The sequence below is a fragment of the Heteronotia binoei genome, chromosome 6 (assembly GCF_032191835.1).
Source record: "Heteronotia binoei isolate CCM8104 ecotype False Entrance Well chromosome 6, APGP_CSIRO_Hbin_v1, whole genome shotgun sequence".
In the NCBI taxonomy this organism is placed as follows: Eukaryota; Metazoa; Chordata; class Lepidosauria; order Squamata; family Gekkonidae; genus Heteronotia; species Heteronotia binoei.
The window spans coordinates 82,897,156-82,915,510 of NC_083228.1; the positions used below are offsets into that span (position 1 = coordinate 82,897,156).

An 18,355-nucleotide genomic window follows, 5' to 3' on the forward strand; every position below is an offset into this window, starting at 1 on the left:
ACATGAATCCCCTTTTCATATCTAGTTTGGCCAGTTCCTCATTCTGAGTTTGTCTATAGCGTATCTAGAATATACATGCCTTTCCCAAACCCCGAAGTGTCTTTTAATAAAATATAATTAAAGTTTCCTTCTTTAAAAAGAATTATTTAGGCAATGACTGCTGTTACTTGGATTCAAGTACTGGGAAGAGTATGTGATTTTTCCTGACAAAAGTCCTCTACTGATTTAATACTGACTGCCAACTATACATAACTCACATATCCATGTAACAGTCCCCTGCTTTTTTAAAAAGTGAAAAACAGTTTGAGGCAGCTACAGGCATCAGAGAAAGAATGATGTGGGAGGGGTGTTTAACTTTTCCATCGCTGGCTATTTTTAAAATCAACCCCCTCACTCCAGCAACTTTGACTCCCATGGTAAAAAGATTTCCCCCACTCCCCAGAAAAGAAATACGTGACTTCACTCCAGATTATAGCCTCCTGAAGCTGCTTTTCTTTTTTTAAGAAAAGGTGGGGGAATGTTACATCTACAGTTGACCCAAGATTGAAATAAAACAGCAGCAGACTAGGTGATTAAAGCTGCAATCCTATGAACGCTTTCCTGGGAATAAGCCCCATTCAGTAACATGGGACTTACATCCAAATTGTGTGATTGCTCCTTAACAGAGCACTATTATGCTGAGTTTCTCCAGTTTAAAGCAAATTGACGTAGACTGGAATAATTCTGCAGAGGATTACACTATAAAAAACAAACAACCAAATGTAAACATCATAAAGGTAACATCTCAAAATGGCAGACAGGGCCCTTTCCTTTTGCTCCACTGGCTAGCTTTTTTCACCTTTTTTCTTTACCAAAAAAATGGGAAGCAGCACAATGTATGTGTGTAAATATGAGAAATAAATATAATGTACATTTTCAGTGACATAATACAAATAAATACTTTATAAATATAATCCCATACTACTCTTTCTTGCTCTAGTAAGTAATTTTGAAAATGTCAATAAGTTATGAATGATCAGTACACAATCCTATAGCTTCCATCTCCTTTCAATAATAATTCCACATGATTTGCACCCTTCAAGCTTAAACAAATTCCTGCCTCTTGAAAATGTTGCCTTAAAAATAAATAATAATAATTAAACAGCTCTTGCTTTGTTACTGGTCATATGTCACCTAGGTCACCCAATACAGAGATGGGTGGAAGATCACATGTGCAGAAGAATTCATCATAGCCAGGGTGTGCCAGGCTTCTAAAGGTACCATAGAATTAGTTTTGCCAATGAAGCTGTAACTTGAGATGGAGCTGTAACGCTGTGGAGCAGGTCTCTGGGAGGACAGGAGAGATCCAAATTTAAGATGGGGACCTTCAGAGAGCACCCATTATCTCAATCCTGTTTGAAAGTTGGGGCGGGGGCATTTTGAGGCTAAATTCTTGTCTGAGCTGTTCTCCGTCTAGACAGTTTGGATCTGTGGAAGCAAATGAGAGAAGAGGGGGAGGGGAAATTAATGTTGGTGGGGGAAGAATAAGATAAGAGGCAAAACTATTCTTCAGACCTCCAACCCATCTTCAGAGAGAGACCCAGAACAGGCCTCTGGGCCAAACCAGGAAGGCTCAGCCTTTTGGGAAGGGAAGTCCAAAGCTGTCTCTTGGTCTTGAATTTTCTCTTGCTACAGAAGAATGGCTGTTAAAATATTCATCTACCTTATTGATCCAGCCAGGAGTGGGTTAAATGCATACAGCCAGTCATGCATATCCTTGTCACTGCTTGCCTGCAACAGGATTCCACGATGCTCTGTGCACACTGCGAATGTGTTGGGTGTCTAAAATGGGGGGGGGGGGGATGGAATTGCAATTAATAGTAATATAGATAAAGGGTACAGTGAAGCATACAATATAAAAACACAATATAGAAATGTGGAGCATACAATATAGTAATACAGAAACAGAATACAGTGGGGCATACAAAATAATTTAATGAACGTAGATGTTACTGTCCAAATCAAATGTCCCCAAAATTTATGTTCAGTTCTGCTTCAAAGCTATACTCTGTGGCTGTTGAGATGTAACTTTATAAGGATGATAAAAGCAATATATACTGAACAAAGTGCAAGGTTGTATATAAACACAGATCTTACAGAAGATATGAAAATTAGCAAAGGCACTAGACAAGGCTGTCCGCTTTCACCATTGTTGTTTATAATGACTCTTGAAATATTATTGATGCAGATCCAAGAAGAAAAATAGAAGGATTAAGAATAAAAGGATTTACTTACAAATATAGAGCTTTTGCTGATGATATAACGTTTATAAATGAAAACCCCATACAAGTTACACCTTTGCTGCTAGCTAAAATACAAGAGTATGGGGAGTTGGCGGGACTTTGTATTAATAGAGAAAAATCAAAAATTCTGTGTAAAAATATGCGGATGAACAAGCAACAAGAATTACAGAGACTTACGGGTTGTGAAGTCACCTCTAAGGTAAAATACCTAGGGGTGGAGATATCAATGAAGAATATTGATCTGTTTAAAAATAATTATGAGAAGTTATGGCGTAAAATGGATGAAGACATGTTAAAATGGAATAAGCTTAATTTGTCATTGTTGGGTAGAATAGCTGCAATCAAAATGAATATCTTACCAAGAATAATGTATTTGTTTCAAACTATTCTGATTGTGAAGGATGGCAAATAATTTGATAAATGGCGAAGGAAAATCTCAGAATTTGTGTGGGCTGGGAAGAAACCAAGGATTAAAATGAAAATTTTGACGGATGCAAAAGAAAGAGGTGGGTTTCAACTGCCGAATTTAAAATTATATCAGGAAGCAGTTTGCTTAGTGTGGATGAAAGAATGGATAACGTTGTTAAACAAAAAACTTTTAGTGTTCGAAGGTCACGGAAATAAATTTGGCTAGCACACATATTTGTATTATGGAAAAAAGAAGATGGATGGTTTTTTCTCTCACCATTATATAAGAAATAATTTGCTAAATACATGGATTAAATACAAGAAATATGGAGATGAGAGAAGACAGTTATGGATAGTGCCAGCTGAAGTAATAAAAATAACAGCTGAGATAGGCGAAGAAAAGTGGTTGTCATATAATCAACTATTAAAAATACAAAGTGGCAAAATAGAACTGAAAACTGCTGAAGAGTTGAATTATAAATATGATTGGTTTCAAATGCAACAAATAAAGAGCTTGGTGGAGAATGATATTAAAACTGAAGGAATAAGGAAAGAGCAAACAGAATTGGAAAAAAGTTCTGCTTGGAGACTATGATAAATTAATTTCAAAAGTATATAAATTACTTCTACAATGGTCTACAGAAGATGAAGTAGTGAAATCTCAAATGATTAAATGGGCAATTAATGTAAATAAAGAAATACAGACGAAAACTTGGGAATATTTGTGGAAGAACTCTATGAAACTTTCAACATGTCAAAGTATTAAAGAAAACTGTTTTAAGATGATGTATAGAAGGTATATGACTCCTAAAAAATTGGCAAAGATAAATAACAAGATGCCAGACAGATGTTGGAAATGCAAAAAGCATGAAGGTTCTTTCTACCATATGTGGTGGACTTGTGAAAGAGCTAAAATCTTTTGGCAGATGATTTAGCAAGAGATTTCTAAGATCTTGGGATATGAGTTTTACAAAGTTGCAGAGACTTTTCTGTTGGGACTACAAATGGAAAAATTTCTAAAAGAAGATAGAACTTTAATCTGGTACTTGCTCTCAGCCGCTAGGACATTGTATGCACAGTTGTGGAAGCAAGAAAAAATACCAGAGAAATGGGATTGGATTATAAAAGTTATGACATGGAGTGAAATGGACAAATTAACAAGAATATTAAGAGGCTATGATTTAGAAGTTTTTAAGATGGAATGGAAAAAGTTTAGAAGATATGTATTAAAAGAGTGGAAAATAAAAGGACATTGGACAATCTTTAATAATGATTAAGTTTTAAAAAGAAGAATATAAATTTTTGTTTTAATAGTTAAGGGTACCTTTAAATATTTCCATTTTAAGTAAATAACACCGGTGGGGATCAAGTAACGGGGGGAGGGGTGGGTAGAAAGTAAATATGGGGTAGATAAAATAAGCTTTTTTAAAAGATGTAAGATATAGATTTATTACCATATGTTACCAATAAAATTGTTTTAAAAGAAATGTAACACTTTGCCTCCAGATCCTAAGTAGCTACACACACAATATTTTGCAAATATGGAACTCTGTGTCCCATTTTAACCAGAACAGCGCCAACCCTCTGCTCTCATCCTGGAGTAAAGGTGATTGCCATAATCATAGCTACTGAAAAAGAACAAAACTCATACAGGGCACACAGCCTGTACTGCTGCAAATACTTATAAAATGATTAAAAATAAATTTTATAAATAAATCAGTGTTTTAATCCATCGTGCTGTCTCAATGAAAATACTTGAAGCGGTACATGAAAAGCACTCGCTTCATTACATGAGGACTCTTAAGGATACATACAAATTAATGGCCATTTAATGATGGCTCCTTAGAGCTTCCAAGACTGAAGTCTTAGTCCAAAAGAATCTCAAAATCCAAAAGTCCCTTGTGTGGAGGTCTTGCGCAACAGGACACCGATAAGAACCCGTTTCCTGGAATCACTTCCTCAGGCACATGCATACTCCAAAATTACATACTTAGAGAGACAAAGCTGCCTTTATAACACTTTCATGAGCTCAGCACAAACCATTGGCGTCTTCAAATGGGGTCTTACCAGTGCCCTGTTGCGCAAGACCTCCACGCAAGTGTTTTCACTGAGACAGCATGATGGATTAAAACATTGATTTATTTATAAAATTAATTTATAAGCATTTTATAAGTATTTGCAGCACTACAGGCTGTGTGCCCTGTATGGGCTTTGTTCTTTTTCGGTGTCTCTTACACAGCCTTCTCTTGTGGTTTTGGAATGATCATAGCTACAGCATAGATGTGTGAGCTGCCTACAAAATTATCTCAGTTGTGTATGCACTCAGTTTTTCCTAAAGCTGCCAGATCTTCCAGTGCAGGCGGGGGGGGGGAGGAGAGGGCTCTGGTTTTGGGTGCTCTTCTCAACCCTCCAAATCACACACACACACCCAACAGGCAAGTAGCTGGAAATAAATGCAACATGCCTATGTGACCCAGAAGTGACACAGGCAAGTCAGAGATGTCAGGGGAATGCACAGGAACGCAGTTCTGGCTGGGGCATCAGGGTGTGTGACTTAATATGCAAATGAGTTCCTGCTGGGCTTTTTCTACAAAAAAACCCTGTGTGAGACAATGATGTCAGGGGGTGTGGCCTAATGTGCAAATGAGTTCCTGCTGGACTTTTTCTACAAAAAAGGTCCTGCTAAGGGCCAAACTAAAAGATACATTCTTCTCTTTATTGCCATTCCTTTCCCTGTACTTCTCATTCTCACTGGCCTTTAGCCATTGCAGTGGTCCCTTCTTTACTAAATCAGCCTTGGGCTCTAGCCATTGCTGTCTCTGAGCCATAATCTTCTTCTTACTTTCAGCATTGCCTGCTGGTCCTCGCTGTATTCCACCTGAGCTGACGAGAGGTTCAGGACAGCCCTTTCCACAGAGTCCTTGTCACTATTGTAGATGTAGACATAAGGGCGCCTCACAACCACATAGCGTTTCACCCAGCCATTTGTGTGGGGCTCCAGGAAATGTATGTAACCTTTTCTGGAGACAATGGGGCTGCAGAGGAGACAACACTGGCATTATACTTTGTAACAGTATAAACATTTTAAATAATATGATACCTTTGCCTTAGGTCCAGATCCACTAATCTATTCAGATTTCCAACACAAAAGTTAAATTCTGAATGGTGGCTTTTGCATTACAGCTCTTGCATAAAAGGTTTTGCATAAAAGGTTTTTGCTTGCTTTATTTCCTTTTGCATGGGAGACCCTGCCAATGCAGAGAGAGGTGCTCATAGGAAGTGAGATTCAGCCAACTTTTAGCAACCTGCTTTCATATGCTTCATCATGGCTGAGGATTCAAATCTCCTTCTTAAGACTCCTCCCACTTTGCTGCTGGTCCTTGGGCAATTTGGAAAGTAGAACTGAGGCCACATCTAGTGCTTCTGCTGTGATGTGAAAGAGCTGCCAATGTGATGTCAAACTAGGATTATTTGGAGTTCTCTTCAGATGTTCACTCAATGCATGCAGAGATGAATAAGATTATGGCTGCTGGCCTTGCCTCCTTATGTTGGTGCATTCAACAAAACATTTGCAGTAAGCCCTTGCATACATGCACAGACTCCTCTATGCAATCATGAATGTTGCAGAAAGTAGGTGCTAAATGTGTGACGACATCTATGTGTGTTAGTATGTATACACAAGGGTCCACTACCAATGTTTAGCTGAATGCATAGAGATGGGATGACAGCACCAGCAGGAATGATCCAACTCTCCTCTGCATGAATTTAATGAAAATAGAGAACAAACACTTGAAGAGAGCGAGAGTCAGATTTGCCTCTGTTGTACTGAGGAAATTCTTGAAAGAGACAAAATAATGGGGTGGGAGTAATTTCTAAAGGAAAACCTGCTGTAATTTGGATGACAACCACAGAATCTTGTGGGGAGGAGAGCAGTTTCCATTCAGGGACTTCACTGCCTAGACCAGAAATCTATGGAAGAGCTCTGGGACAAATAGACTGGAGATTGTGGCTATTTATCCCCTGAAAGCTCCCCATCCTCCCTCTGCACCTTTGTCTTTCAACACAAGGTTGCATGACAGTGGCAGTGAGAACATTAGACCTACCCTTCTATCCTAGCAGTGGGGAACTTTCCTATGCAGTCCCAGTCCAAATTGCAATGGGGTATGCAGGCAAATTATCTTTTAAAGACTGATGAAGATCCCTGAATCTTCATCACATGTTCCACTGTCCCAGTTTTGTTTCTGTGGGCAGTAGGTTCCTTGCTTGTTTCCTCTGAGGTTTATTCAAAATGGAGCTCCGGAAGGAGTTCACAGAGTCTTCATAGAAATGACAGGCATATTCAAGAGAATGTCTGCCCAAACCAGCTCTGGGGAATGACTGTAGAACAGGGCTTCTGTGAAGATCTCATTTACCACCTCCATTTCCAGGTGGATGATGTGGTATTAAGGTGTATAGTGGAATTCACCTGGTTGCACACTTCTATAAGGTTCAAACTAGATGTAACAGCATCCTCATGGCCATCATAGGGATGCTGCCACCTTTTAAAAGTGATTTTAAAATGCTGCGTGGCCGCAGCCTCATCCTGCCCCCTCCATAGCGATGCCTTATAAAGTACAGAAAAAGCTTCCCCACTGTTTTGGCAGTTGATAAGGTGCGGGGTGTGTGTAAAAGTGCCACGCTGTGGGCCCTAATTAGGCCCTCACAGTGTTTTAAAATAGCTTTAAAATTACTGATTTGGTTGTAAGTTCTTTTCTGGTATGCTTTCTCTTCTTCCTCCATAGCTACAAGTTTTTGGAAAGTGTATTGAGAGCCAGTTAGGTGTGGTTAAGTGCGTGGACTCTTATCTGGGAGAACCAGATTTGATTCCCCACTCCTCCACTTACAGCTGCTAGAATGGGTCAGCCATAGCTATCTCAGAGCTGTCCTTGAAAGGGCAGCTTCTATGAGAACTCTCTCAGCCTCACCCACCTCACAGGGTGTCTGTTGTGGGAGGGGGGGAGGTAAAGGAGATTGTAAGCCACTCTGATACTCTAAGATTCAGGATATAGGGTGGGGTATAAATCCAATTTCTTCTACTTCATTAGAGTGTGTGTCTTTTTCAGAGGCAGTAAGATGGGTAGTCTTCTGGGAGTTGGTTTTGACACTGTCTCCTTGGAAGGGACCTTCCTTAAGCAGACTGAAGTGTTGCCTCTGCGATAGAAGGATTCATGTGATTGGCCCTGCCCATGGGGTTCAGGGGGATCTCTTCACAGTGAAGCATACCCACATTGCTTGCAATATGTGTGAATATAGTCTTCTGGGTGTTTTCCCATAATCAGCAGCTTTACAATTTCTCAGAGAAAACTATGCTAAATTCTAAACTGCCACATGCTTCAGCACTGGAATGACTTCCTTCCCAAGGGAAGAGGTATCAAGGAACAGAAAAGCAGTAGTATCTCTGGTCTCTGAAAAGACACTGGACCATTGTCCAAATGCTCAGCTCTATGCCAAACACAGAAGCCTATTCAAAAGCCCATAGCTTGTACCTGACCCGAATCTCTTGAATATCAGGGACCAATAAGCGCTGAGTTTCTTTTTCATCCTCAAGTCCGCAGGTAGGAGATTTCTTCAATTCTCCTTCAATCATAGACTCAAGGTCAGGACTTTCCAACCTGGGAGAGAGCTGGACGGTTCTGCAGGGGAGAAGGCAGGTGCATAACTTCAATGAAACCTAGACAAGTCCCCGTCCCACCCCCCCCCCCGGTGAAGTTAGTACAGGCTCTCAAACTAGGCATATATGTAGGGATGAAAGCTAATTTGAACATCTTAGCTTTGCCACTTCACTTACCTGGCCTCTGTGGCATTGTACCGTCCTTCAACCAGTGACGGGCAGGTGGAGGAGGGGGTCAAAGTAGTACCTCCAAGGGCTGGCATGGAGGGGTCTCTCAACAGAGTCACAGACATTTCAGACAGCTATGTACACAAAAAGGAAAAACATAGCTCAAACTTTGCTTTACAATATACTCTCTACGCTATATAATGCAAGCTAACTGGCAGGATGAATATTGTGTTCAGATCGGGTGAGACTCCATTAATGTCAGGGAATGCTGGAGTTTGGTGCTTGGCTATGTGATCCTGTCTTGATCATGAAGCAGGCATGAACTACTCTTCTCTATTGCACAAAAAATACCACTTCTGTATCAAAAGATTACAGAACCCTCTCATCCCAATGACCTTCAATGGAGATTCCCAACATTTGTATCTAGAAAAACAGTATAAGGACAATAGAAAATGCAGTTCTTGGAAAGAATGTGCAATTAAGGTATCTGCATCCATTGGTTTTCCATGGGTGCCAACCTGGTAAATACTCAAGATTTATATGTACTTGAGCAAGTAGTCTTCAGGGAAAAAGACACTCAGAGAGTTCTCTTTCTTGCTGCAACTTTATTCCCAAGACATCTGGCCTTAACTAACTTTGGATCCAGCCTTCGAATAGTAAGAAACCTGTAGGCCAGGTTATTCTCTCCTCTCCATCCCCAACCAATCCCCATTTCAGCTTCTCTTTCTGAAATGATACACATTTTCATATGCAAATGAAAAAGATCTTACTGAATGAATGAATGAATGAATGAATGAATGAATGAAACTGCCTCTCTTCCTAAAAAAGACAACATCTCTTAGATCCATCCAGAATGAACATGGAGAAATTCAACACTTTGCACCTGTCTCTTCCTGAAGAAAAAGAGCTACGTGCCTGACTTCCAACTGGCTGCTCTAGTACAGTCACGCAGCATCCTTTCCTTCCTTTCTTACCTGTTTCTCTATTAACAGGGGACAGAAGGGAAGTGTGGAGTTTCTCATACCTTGCTCTCACTGGCGCTTACACAAACATGGCTGTGGCTGTACTCTCTGTTGAATGTGTGAGTAAGGAGGCGCAAGCACTGTAGAAAGAAGGGGAAAAAGGAAAAGATCTAGCTTGTGGAACAAATATTTGATCTCACTCAAGAGCCAGTAGCAGGGCAGAATTAACCATTGGCTATGTCTTTTCTTCTCTGAAAAAGCTTTTGCATGGAGAGGGCACCTATCAGGTTCCCCACATTAGGCTCCTTCAGGAATCTATTAATAACAACTTGTTGGCAGTTTTTTTGATCACATGCCAAGAAAACATCAGCCATGCTTGCATATATGAGGGAATTTTTAAACACTAGCAGCTTGATGGTGAGCATAGTCATATTTTTTGTATTTCAAAAACTGGAAAACCCAATATCCTATGTTTCTGTCTCTGCAACAGCATATTTTGTGTGCAAAAAAGCTTTAGCACAACACCCGCATCTTTTAAACCAGTGATTCTCAATAGCACATCCATAGGCATCAAGGTGTCCACTGATGTGTTTTGTGATGCTCAGTTGATTCTTCCTCAAAGTACCCTTTCCTCATATTGGAGAGCTAATCCTGGCATTCCTCCACTTCACTACAGCAGAAGAGGCTCCAAAAGAGCCTAAGAGGCATCCTTTATGTGTTTGCAAGCAGTGTCCTTTATAAAACAGCTGCTCCTATCTTAGAAGGAAGCTTTGGTTGAAACTTTCCAACAGTTGTGATTTCCCTGTCTTTGGCAGCCATTTTTAACTGGTCCTGCTTTCCATAACAACCATTTTGTGTTGGCTGGCAACCAGCAAGAAAAGTGGGGGAGCAGGAACAGAGAGAATGACATCATACCACCTGCATAAGAGATGTCATGGCACTGGGTTGGTGCTGTAGGATTCACCAAAACTCTATGATAAAACTATTTTTCCCCATGGCTCCACCAAGTGGCAGCAAGCAGAGGACAGGGAGCCTGAGAGGTCTCCCTATTCCCACTACCCATTCCAAAATTTCAAAAGACTCAACAAGGTTGGAGACCTCATGGTCTTTCATATGTAAAAGACATCTCTAGAAATGCTGCCATTTGCTTCAACAGAGCCTGGCAATCACAGTGCTGCCTTGTTAGTGATTCTAATGCTATTTGTCTAAAAATTCTGACAAATTGAAACCAACAGCAAGCTTAAAACCTCGTGCAGCTTTTGCTGTCATTCAGGGATGCCCATTTACTTCAGAGCAAAAGACAGTCTTGAGAACTGCTGCCAGTATCCTGCTGTCTCCAATACAGACACTGCAAGACTTACAGGTATAGGCTATCACATCACATACCTATGTTGAAAATGAAGCCAAATGCAACCTTCCCAGAGAATTACTTGATGCTATCCTAGATTCCATACCTTGACTGCAAGTTCTTTCTGCCTCTCACTGGGTGTGTCCAGTGGTAAAGCCCTTCCCTCTGGGGTCCCATCTGCTGAGATGGGAGATGAGACATAAGATGTACTACGGGAATCAGAGTCTTCACTGGAGCTTGGCGACAGGGAATCCAGTCCTGAGCGCTGAGTTGTTTCCAGCTTCTCACGCAGGAGCAGATAGTGTCTTGTTTTCTCAACCTTGAGAAAGAAACCACTGACAGGATTAGGTCACAGATAAAATATGTACAGAGTGAATCTTACACAGAAATTAATGTCTGTCTAAGAAATAAGCTATATATCACATTACAGGAAATGTTCTCTAAATCTATCCACCCTCAGGTCTTTACACCCTGACCCACTGTGGGTCTTGGGGCTTGAGTCTTACTTCCTGCAGAAGGCTGAGCTTCTCCAGTTCCCACTGGTGATCCAAGATAAGACTGTCACTGCGTGGTCTCCAGCCTGCCAGGTTCTCCTCGCCTCGCACGTATGCTACAGATGTGTCAAGTACACGCCTTCGCCTTCTTTGCATCCCTGCAGAGGGAAATATTTCAGCCTTTATAAAACATAGCTCATGCCCAGTCTATGCACCATGTTTAAGAAATTGGTTTTAGACATGTTCCTTCAATGGCTTTGTTAGTTGTGTCTTAGGATTTGCTTGTTTTATTAGAAAATAATATTCCTATGTAAACTGCACATACTGTGCCACTCTCATCCTCAATATGCATTCTTGGTAATGGTACATCATTGACTTTTGCATATTTAGTGGGCCAACATAAAATATCAGGTTATGTAAGAGCCAAGTAGAATAAATGTCAGATGTTTGAGAGCTGAAAGACATAGATATCAGATATTTGAGAGCCACAAGACAGGAAGGAAGGAAGGAAGGAAGAAAGGAAGGAAGGAAGATGGGGGAAGGAGGAGGGAGGGAGAGATGGAAAGAAAGCAACATTTAACTTGAAATGTGTTTTCCAAGCCACCGGCTGGCTTGGAGGAGTGATTTAAAGAGACAAATGTCTTCCCCATGCTGGTCAACAGGGCAGTGGAGGCTTTGAGAGCCATACAATACATACGAAAGAGCCACATGTGGCTCCTGAGCTGCAGTTTGGCTGCCCCTGTGCTATACCCTTTGGATGTTATATCTTCTTCTTTAAGCACAAACTCAACACTCTGTGTAGACCTGTCATGCTGACCAGGCTACCTGAAACCCTTCAGGTGAAGCAGAACACAAAGGATAGCTTCCTACCTGGGCTGCCAGCATCAGCCACCCTGCAAAGGCTGAGCTCATAGACACCAGTCACACGGTTACTGCAAGGAAAAAGAAAAGTTACTGTAAAGTTCAACACACATGACAGAATCAGTAGTATTTTATAACTACTGATATGAAAATCACTCTCCAATGACTTCCTAGTTGGTGATCTGAACACTGCTCCTTTAATGCTAATTCCAAAGTTTCACACCCCATCAATCAGCCCTGAATTAGGAATGTGAACTTCATACATATGAATGCTACTAATCATGTTAAAAGCCACATATGCAGTATAGTGTAGTAGTTAGAGGGCTGCACTAGTATCTGGAAGACCCATAATGATACCTCACTAGCAGTTGTTTTGTCCTCAGGTTTCTGCTTTCCTTGGAGCAAGCAACCAATTCTCCACTAGTCACTGCACGGCTGCATTTTGACTTGTGACTCCCTCTAATTTCCGCTGTGGTGATTTGGTCTTATTTTTTGGAGATCCAGAAGCTGCAAGGGAAATTGGAGGGAGCCGCAAGTCAAAATGTGGCCACGCAGCAACTAGTGGGGAATTGGTCACTTGCTCTGAGAAAAGCAGAAGCCCGGGGGAGCAACTGCTAGTGATGAATCGGTACCAGATTCAAATTCCCACTATGTCATGTAACCTCATTGGCCCTAATAAAAAACTTATACAGGAACACTAAGATCAGAGTGAGAACAGACCCCCAAGGCCATCTTACAGAAGCCATAAATGTAGAAAAAGGAGTCAAACAAGGCTGTATTTTGGCCCCTTCCCTATATAACCTTTTTATTAACTATCTGGGGAATCATCTAAACTGTCCAGAGGTGCACGCTCCTAAAATTACCGAGAAACATATCCCCTTTCTCTTACATGCTGACGATGCGGTGCTGATTTCTAGGACCCCTGTCGGTCTTAAACAAGCTATGAAAATATTAGCTTAGTACAGCCATTCCAATTATACTAAAATCAATTACCAGAAGTCGAAAGTTTTAGTCTTTGCTACCAAACCCAGAACATATCATTGGCGAATCAACTTAGTAGAAGTTGAACAAGTTCGCTGTTTCAAATATTTGGGAGTAGTTTTTCAGTCCTCTGGTTCCAGAAGGACGCATGTGATCATGTCATAATGAATGCGACTATAAGTACTGGGGCAACGGAGAAATTTTTCTGGAACTCAGGGGGACGGAATGTAGCTGCGGCAGTTAAGATCTTTAAGGCCTAATCTCTTGCCCAACTACTATATGGAGCCCCTTTGAGCATATCCCCACATAAGACACACTGGCAAGCATTAGAAAGAGTTCAATCTAAGTTTCTAAGGCATGTTCTTCAAGCCCCACCTGGTGCTTCAAATGCTTTCATACGAGTGGAAACTGGCATGGTCACCTTACAGGCCTGTTTATGGATTATTGTCTTTCTATATTGGTACAAACTAATGACTAACCCTACTGGGCTAACGAGCCTGATCATGAAAGACGCCTTGACACCTTATTGGGTTAGAGAAACCGAGTTTAAATTAGTTTATTATGGGTTCTCTAAACAGTTTATGATGCAGTTGGAAGGTAGTGCAGTTAAACCCTTCCTTAAACAAAGGATTCTAGATACCAAAAGACAACATGGTTTGTCCCAGATTAAATGTTATCCTTCAGGCACAGGAAACCTGAATCGAACAGTTCTGATGCCATACTTGCAGAATTTAGATAAACCTGATTATAGAAGAGCCTTCACACTCATGAGAGCAAATATGCTCCCTTCAGTGGTCACAGAAGGTAAATACAAAAGGCGCCCCTATGAGGAAAGGTTATGTATCTGCGGAGATGGGAGGATAGAGATGAGAGAGCACATTCTCTTTGAATGTAACCTTTATCAGAACATTCGTTCGATTTATATTACTCCTATTTGTGACTAGTTCCCGGGGAGAGATTTTAGCTTTTATCTAGATAAGATTTTAGCGGATAGGAACCAGGAAATTACTATGAAGGCTACAACATTTGCTGTACGAGCCATAAGACTCCGTAAACAACTAATGGATAAAAACATTTAAATGTCTATGAAATATTTTAATTTATGTTTTATAACTAGAAATGTTTTATAACTAGAAATGGAAACTGAAATTTTTATGTATAGTATTTTGTATTGTGCCCAAGTTCAATTGTATTCCTTGGTTTGGGTTTTTTTTCTTTTAATGCCACTTGTTACCTATTTTCTTTTTTTTGGTTGGGTCTCTGACCGTATTAAACTAAACTTGAGAAACCTTGCTGAGTGACCAAGGGCCAATTATTCTCTCTCAGTCTAACCAACCTCACAGAACTGTTGTGAGAATAAAATGGAGGAGAGGAGAACTATGTAAGCCAATTTTAGGGTTCCACAAAAGAGAAAGGCAGGGTACAAATGGAGTAAATAAAGATAAATATATATAAATGTGAAAATGAGTGGCTGCTTTTGTACCTTTCCGAGGCACGTAGACTTCCACTCCCAAAGAGGTTGCGGATGGATCGAGATGCAGGTAGTTTGGCATCTCTGGAGTAGAAAACCATGCAGAAGTCTTTGGTTATCACTGCTGGCTGAGTGCAGTTCTCCATCTGAAATGGAAGGATACTTGCTGTTACATAAACTTGAGATATTCATGGTTGCCAGTGTATGAGGAGCTGTTCTCTGTTGCAAGGTTCTCAGTATGCCTTAAAGCTGCTATCTAAAGCAGTTACCTTCACCTGGGACACAACAGAAGGAAAATCTGTGGGTATTACTCATCTCTGTTAAGAAATCATTTCTATGTCCTTGGTTATTGCCTAAACTCAGCATTCACTTCCTGCTGCCCCATAAAGGGAGGTGAAAACTAGCTCTAGTTGCTCTTTGTGAAGTTTTGTTTCTGCTCCATGAGATCTCCCAAAACACAAAAGATTTTACACAGAAGGAAGAAGAACTGTTTGCTCCAGCTCTATTTGCATGTCCTGTTAAAACATGGGAAGGAGAAGCATTTTCCTGGCTTGAAGATAACGAAATAGAAAGAACTGTGACTAGCCCAACTTCACCTAGGAGTGGGAAATTAAACCCAGTTCTCCAGATTAGAGTTCGCTGCTTTTAACCACACTAGCTCTAGGCCACCATGATTTATCCTTACAATTTACGTGGACATGATGCCACACGTTTAGGGCCCGTACATGCAATATGTGGTTCCATGCAACTTCACCCGAAAATGTCTTTAAATAAACAAACAAAAATGTTGCAGGAAGTTGTCATTTTTCACAAATGACCAGTGGATGGGTCAGAGTTGCTTAACCCTCTTGCCATAGACCATTTCTCTAATGAAAATCAAGTTCTTCTCATCTTCCTTTTTTCACCCATAGAGGAAAATAAACAAGGACCTTATTTCTTTCCTGATTAAAGAAAAACACCAGGAGGATGATCTGGAGTAGGAAACACTCAGAAGGCTGCTTTTCATTACACATGCCAAAAATGGTGGAAGTTACATGCAACTGTGGTTACACAGCAAAAATTCTCTGTTTTGCATTCATTGCTGCTGGAGTATGCAGGGACATGCATTGGCAACACGGTTTCCATATGGGAATTTCCCACACACTTTTCTCAGTCACCATTACTGCTTTCTTCACCTGCTGCACTACCACATAGCTTTTCAGGGCTCAAAATCAGGAATTGTTAGACCACTATTTTGCCCTTAGTAGAATATATGTCAAAAGGTTTGCTTCAGTGCTGTGTTTGTCCTTCAGTGCTATTCTAGTGTTCTATAAGGGTGTTAACTTTAGCTGAATTATACAAATCTCAAGGAAAAACTGGTTAAGACTAGTAGGGGCTGGAGAAGGTGAAGATGAAAGCCTCTGTACCAAGCCCAACTCTGTGGCATTTATGGATGGTGTTACGAAGGCACTGATGGTTCTTGCCTCAATGTATGCTGAGAGTGTCATGTAGATCTTCTCTCTGTATGGAGTCACTCGATTCAACAGAAGAGAGTTGTGCATGGAGCTATCCCATGCTGCTTCAAACTGATAAAATGTCCTGCAAAGAAACAGCAAGAGGCTCATTGAAAACACTCTTATCAACCAGCAAGCTACCTTGAGAGAATTATATCCACAGCAATATGCAAACATGCACACACACAAACATCTTTGTGCTGAATGGATGCAGCCATCCTGGAGTGCTTGGCTCAGAAACACTTGCTTGTTTGTCTCTTTGATGATTTCAGAGGATAGTGAAACCACCTGCAATAATTCTCATGGCAGGCACTTAAGCTATTAACTTCTTTTCAGATGTCACATAGACCGAAATTATTTTGGATATGCTTTCAGCTACCAAAGAGTATGGAATAAGAAGGGCTGGAAAGAGGTAGGAAGCAGCAGAAAAGGAAGTTAAATGCAAGTGACATTCAGCAACATTGATTCTGCAATAAGCAACCAATCAGGGCTTTTGGTTTGTTGAAGCTTGCCTGAAAAAGAAAAACTCATTTCTGTTTAAATAGTCCCAGTAATGGTAAAGCCATAGATCCATTGCCACTTCTTGGGCTGTAATTTAAATATGCCCTTTGAAAGAAAAAGTGGACAAGAAATGGAGCAGGATTGTGTGTATGTGTGTGATGAGGAGAGATCAGGAAAGCAATAAGAAAGAATGGATTTTCTATTGATTAAAAAGGAAATGCAGCTGGTCCTCTGCAAATTTTGCCTCAAGCACTCCAGGGCCATATCTTTTCAGTTGAATACAGTGCAACAGTCTATCCTCCTTCTGTCAGAAGGAGCTGCTAATTTTTGGCAAGCATGTTAAGAAAAGAAAACAAAGAGTGAGGATGCTCAGTGCTACAGTATGTTTGATCTCTCCAGAAGCACCTGGCATTTCACATCTTGAATATTACTTCACCAGATGTTTGCCCATACAAGTTGCTGTTTCAACTATTTATTCTACAGTTTACTTTCTACCTACAGCCAGAGTTGCCAAAATCAATATATCTAAAAGAAACCTATAAAATTTGATCATCTACATTTCCCCTACACCTCCAATTTCTGATTTCAAGGGCACTTTCCTAATCCACGATTACAAGGCAGTCTATTTTCCTCACCCCTAATGCTTTTCTGTTTGGGCACTGATATTCCAGAACCTCTTGCTAGGTGCACCAAGTATCTGGGTAGACTGGGAAGCAAAACACTCAGCAATTCACCTCTTTTGATATGAGATCAAAGCAGTTTTCAGATTCAAGCCAGTACTATGAAAAATACCCAACCTGTCTTCAGGCAACAAAACCCAATATCGTTTATGATGCCACAGCATCCTATGCCATTCCCAAAGTTAGGGTTGCCATAAAGAATATCACACTTGGAACAATCACATGGTCAGTGAATGGGAACTATTCTTTTAGAATGGAAGCCTCTAAAGCAGATATATGTTCTGATGAAATACAGATAACCGTATTTCCCACTTGTTCTTTCCACAGCTATTCTTACTACCCATTGAGGAGCCCACTGGCTTAGATTCAGTGTTTTGAATCCACTAAATTAAAGACTGTTTTAGAAGCTACATGAATAAACTGATTAAAATGTCAGGATTTTCTCTCATTTCTGTCTGAGCATCCTCATGCTTTAAAAAAAAAAATTTCACACGGACATTCCACTATCACAGCTCACTTTATCAACACAGTCAGAAGCCTCTTTTAAAGAGATGTCAGGCCTCTCTCTTGGGAGATTATGCATTACTCTATATTCACCTCTGAAAAACAGATGTTGGATTTTGTTGAAGAGGATCTGACTAGATGTTGATGCACAGTTACCATCCCATTCTAAACATTCCATTTTCACATTAAGAGAGAACTGATTTGGAGCATCTTGCAAAAATCAAAACTAAAAGAGTTGTGAGTAGGATCACCAAGACACAAGCCACTGGAGGACAAGTAACTCCGACAGAGAGGAAGCAAGATTAGGAAAGGAGGACTGTAAAGGGGGGGTGGGGAGAAGAAGAAACATTTCAGAGGAGAAAGAGAGAAAGGCAGAAGGGGAACAGAACAAGCAGGAGTGTGAGAGAAAAGTGAGATAGAAATACCTAGTGTCATTTCCAAGTGAAATGCTACAAGTGAAGGCAACCCAAGACAAACACATGTACACATACACAAAAAAATTAAAATGTCAGCAATCACGGTTTGAGTGGTGTCCTCTGGACAGCTACCTGG

General features: G+C 40.6%; 1 protein-coding gene across 20 annotated transcripts in view; it reads right to left on the reverse strand.

The window, feature by feature from the left end:
• Nucleotides 1–458: 458 nt before the first annotated feature.
• The window catches only part of KIF1A (kinesin family member 1A), a 200,920-nt gene continuing 183,023 nt past the window's right edge, over nt 459–18,355 (reverse strand). For 6 of the 20 annotated variants that reach the window (XM_060241992.1, XM_060241990.1, XM_060241982.1 and 3 more), the window contains 11 exons: nt 16,089–16,203; nt 14,638–14,771; nt 12,183–12,244; nt 11,325–11,470; nt 10,925–11,137; nt 9,533–9,610; nt 8,518–8,642; nt 8,216–8,362; nt 5,533–5,725; nt 1,703–1,821; nt 460–1,467 (listed from right to left, as the gene is read on the reverse strand). In XM_060241992.1, the coding sequence (XP_060097975.1) occupies nt 1,425–1,467; nt 1,703–1,821; nt 5,533–5,725; nt 8,216–8,362; nt 8,518–8,642; nt 9,533–9,610; nt 10,925–11,137; nt 11,325–11,470; nt 12,183–12,244; nt 14,638–14,771; nt 16,089–16,203 (1,375 nt within the window). In that variant the 3' untranslated portion in view covers nt 460–1,424. Of the gene's footprint in view, nt 1,468–1,702; nt 1,822–5,532; nt 5,726–8,215; nt 8,363–8,517; nt 8,643–9,532; nt 9,611–10,924; nt 11,138–11,324; nt 11,471–12,182; nt 12,245–14,637; nt 14,772–16,088; nt 16,204–18,228; nt 18,253–18,355 lie in introns of all 20 variants that reach the window. The other 14 variants (XM_060242000.1, XM_060241995.1, XM_060241993.1 and 11 more) reach the window with 8 other exon arrangements.